At 48.6% G+C, this 3,136-nt stretch overlaps 1 protein-coding gene across 1 annotated transcript; it reads left to right on the top strand.

The window, feature by feature from the left end:
* Positions 1–633: 633 nt before the first annotated feature.
* Positions 634–2,215, top strand: LOC119429222 (extracellular sulfatase Sulf-2; the record flags this gene model as incomplete). The annotated part of the gene is given in 6 exon segments (XM_037696896.1): positions 634–823; positions 925–1,021; positions 1,129–1,223; positions 1,301–1,366; positions 1,487–1,656; positions 2,046–2,215. Coding segments are annotated over 6 exon segments (788 nt in total), but the record flags the coding sequence as incomplete, so codon positions are not given.
* Between the last annotated feature and the right edge of the window lie 921 nt (positions 2,216–3,136).

Raw genomic sequence — 3,136 nt, 5'->3', positions numbered from 1 at the left:
GACACAAGATGAAGACACAAGATGAAGACATGAGCTGGAGACACGAGTTGGAGACACGAGCTGGAGACCTGCTGACCCCAGCACAGAGTTCATTGCTCGTGATAAAGGTTTAGTGTTTGGGTCGTGTTAGTCTGCAGCACAACATTTTGTGTTAGCTCTTTCTTCATCACGACCAACCGGAGCAACACCCTCAACCTTCAGAACATCCAGCTTTAATATTAAGCAGTTTGAGACAACACAAATTGAATAAAAACCAGATTTAATGTAAACACAAATATTTTGGACAATAAGAACTGGATGTGAATCAAACGAGCAGCAGCTGCGTTCATCTGAGCGTCCACGTCTCCTGAACTTCAACCAGTAAAGGTTCATGTTTTAATCCAACATGTGAGAACGTCACCGTGGCTGGAAGAAACTGTCAAATGTAACTAGAGACATTCAGTTAAATGCTACAACAGCCTGCCATAAAGCAGCTTGTACTGCAAAGACTCAGTTATTTTACTGATAATCTAACCAAAGACTTTCTGCTGTGTGATGCTGCCCTCAGGTGGTCCTGATCCGAACCGGACCTTGGAGGTTCTGGTGGACACTCAGTGAGAACTCTCCTAAGCTGTGAATTTTTTTTTCTGTCAGAATTCAGAACTCTGAAGAAATACTTGAAGAACCGCTTCAGCCGCTCTCTGACTGAGATGAACAGTTACCACGGTAACCGCAGTCTGGTGGGCGGAGTCGGCCAGGGTTGGCCAATGAGCGACGAGCCTGAGGACGAGTTCAGCGGGATGGGAGGAGCTTCTCCGTCGAGCTCCGTCAAAGTAACTCACAGGTCAGAGATGATCCAGGTCGCCCACAGATGGGCGATCATGTAGTCGCCTCATCACATGCCTCTGGTTCTGGTCCCAGTAAAAACATGGCGTTTCCCTGCAGATGCTCCATCCTGTCCAACACCACGGTGACGTGTGACACCGGAGTCTACCAGTCTCTGCAGGCCTGGAAGGACCACAAGCTGCACATCGACCACGAGGTACCTGCCGAGTCCGAGCACCGGTTCTGAGACACGTTCAGAACCAGTAAACGGACCGAAGGACAGAATCCATCCGCTTCAGGTCTGGTTTTATTTTCTTCCGTCAGATCGAGACGCTGCAGACGAGGATCAACAACCTGAGAGAGGTCAGAGGTCACCTGAAGAAGTCCCGCCCCCTGCAGTGTGACTGCAACAAGTATCTGTGAGTCACAACACCTGAGGGCTGACAGCACGCCTGATGTCGTGTGACACGCCGTGTGTGTGTGTGTGTGTGTTCAGGTACAAAGACAAGATGAAGAAGAAGCTCAGGTACCGAGGAGGAGGAGGAGTCCTTCATCCCTTCAGGTGAGACAGAAACGTCTGGCGTCCCCTTTAAAATCTCCTTTACTTTAAATGAAAGGCGGGGCTTGACACAAGGAGGCGGGGCTTCCTCGCTGAACAGCTCACCTGCATGTGTTTGAGCAGGAAGGGTGGGTCTCGGGACGAGAAGGCGTGGCTTCAGAAGGAGCAGAGGAGGAGGAAGAAGATGAGGAAGATAATAAAGAGGATCAAAAACAACGACACCTGTTCGATGCCGGGACTCACCTGCTTCACGCACGACAACCAGCACTGGCACACGGCACCCTTCTGGACACGTACGAGACAAACAAACACACCTGCATCTCCATGACGACCGTCTTCATGACATCACCGTTTTAAAATTCCACGTGCAGAACCACTTATGACCACTAGGTGGAGGGTCAGAACCAGCCTCAGACCGGATGAGGGATTTTCATCCGAGTTAATCCAGAAGGGTCGAGTAATCCTGTAGGGTCTGGTTAATTCTTCAAGGCTGGAGCTAACCCTTCAGGGCCAGGATTAATCCTATAGGGTCAGGGTTCATCCTTTAGGGCTGGATGAGTCCTGTAGGATTAGAGTTAATCCTGAAGGATTAGGGTCCATTCTGTAGGATTAGGTTTATTCGTTTAGTGTTGGGTTAAGGGTCGTGGTCCGGGTGAATGATGTGAATGTTTGTGTGTTCCAGTGGGATCGTTCTGCGCCTGCACCAGTGCCAACAACAACACATACTGGTGCCTGAGGACCATCAACGAGACCCACAACTTCCTGTTCTGTGAGTTCGCCACCGGCTTCCTGGAGTACTTCGACCTCAGCACCGACCCGTACCAGGTACACAGAACCAGTTCCTGGGAGTGAACACGAACTACCTGAAACTGAGCCGTGACCTTTTAATCTGTGTCTGCAGCTGATAAACGCCGTGAGCTCTTTGGACCGGACGGTTCTGAACCAGCTGCACGTCCAGCTGATGGAGCTCAGAGGCTGCAGGGGACACAAGCAGTGCAACCCTCGCACGCACACCGTGGACCTGGGTATGGCTCACATCGCTCACATCTCAGACCGGAGCTTTTCCTGCAGAGATGGTTCTGTTTTTACAAACTTGTTCTGTTCCAATAGAGCAGAGCATCGTCTGCATAAAGACACGCTCGTGCACAAACACTCGGTAAAGGAAGTACCGGTGGTTCAGTTAGCTAACTCTGCTGACCTCAGGTCTGCATGACGATTAGATTTGTTTTAGAACGTCATCGTTTCTGTGTTGGACGATATGAAATCTTTTTGTTGCTGTAAAAACTGTTTCTGCTGCTGTTCCGTGATTCTGATACATTTACATAACAGAGATACACGCATGTCTCTCGGTACATACGTGAAGTTTCTCTCTTAAAGAAACGGGTCCAGATGACACGATGTAGCCTTTGTTGTCGTTACCTACCTGGATGACGGAGCTTACAACCATCTGAAGCACTGAGAGTAGCAAGTGGCCGTCTGGCCTAAAGCATTTGATTGTTGTTCATGATGATGATGGTTTTGGACGGATGTTCCTTTGGCACGTGTTAAAACCTTCAGAGACTCCAGCAGGAGGTTGTCTTGAAACACAGGCTACTTGTGGCTAGGCCTGTCGTGGTAAACAATAAATCAAGTCATCGCACGATAAATGACAATCTGAGTTGAGTTTAACTGAATGTAGTATAATAAAATATTAAACAAAGTTATAGACGAAGAAAATAAATTTAAAACACAAGCAAGCAGAAACAACAACAGTACGTTCAAAGCAGTGGGTAG

This window comes from Nematolebias whitei, unplaced genomic scaffold, assembly GCF_014905685.2.
Source record: "Nematolebias whitei isolate Nwh7 unplaced genomic scaffold, NemWhi1 Nwh_scaf_131, whole genome shotgun sequence".
NCBI lineage: Eukaryota > Metazoa > Chordata > Actinopteri > Cyprinodontiformes > Rivulidae > Nematolebias > Nematolebias whitei.
This window is presented reverse-complemented; position numbering and strand designations above follow the sequence as displayed.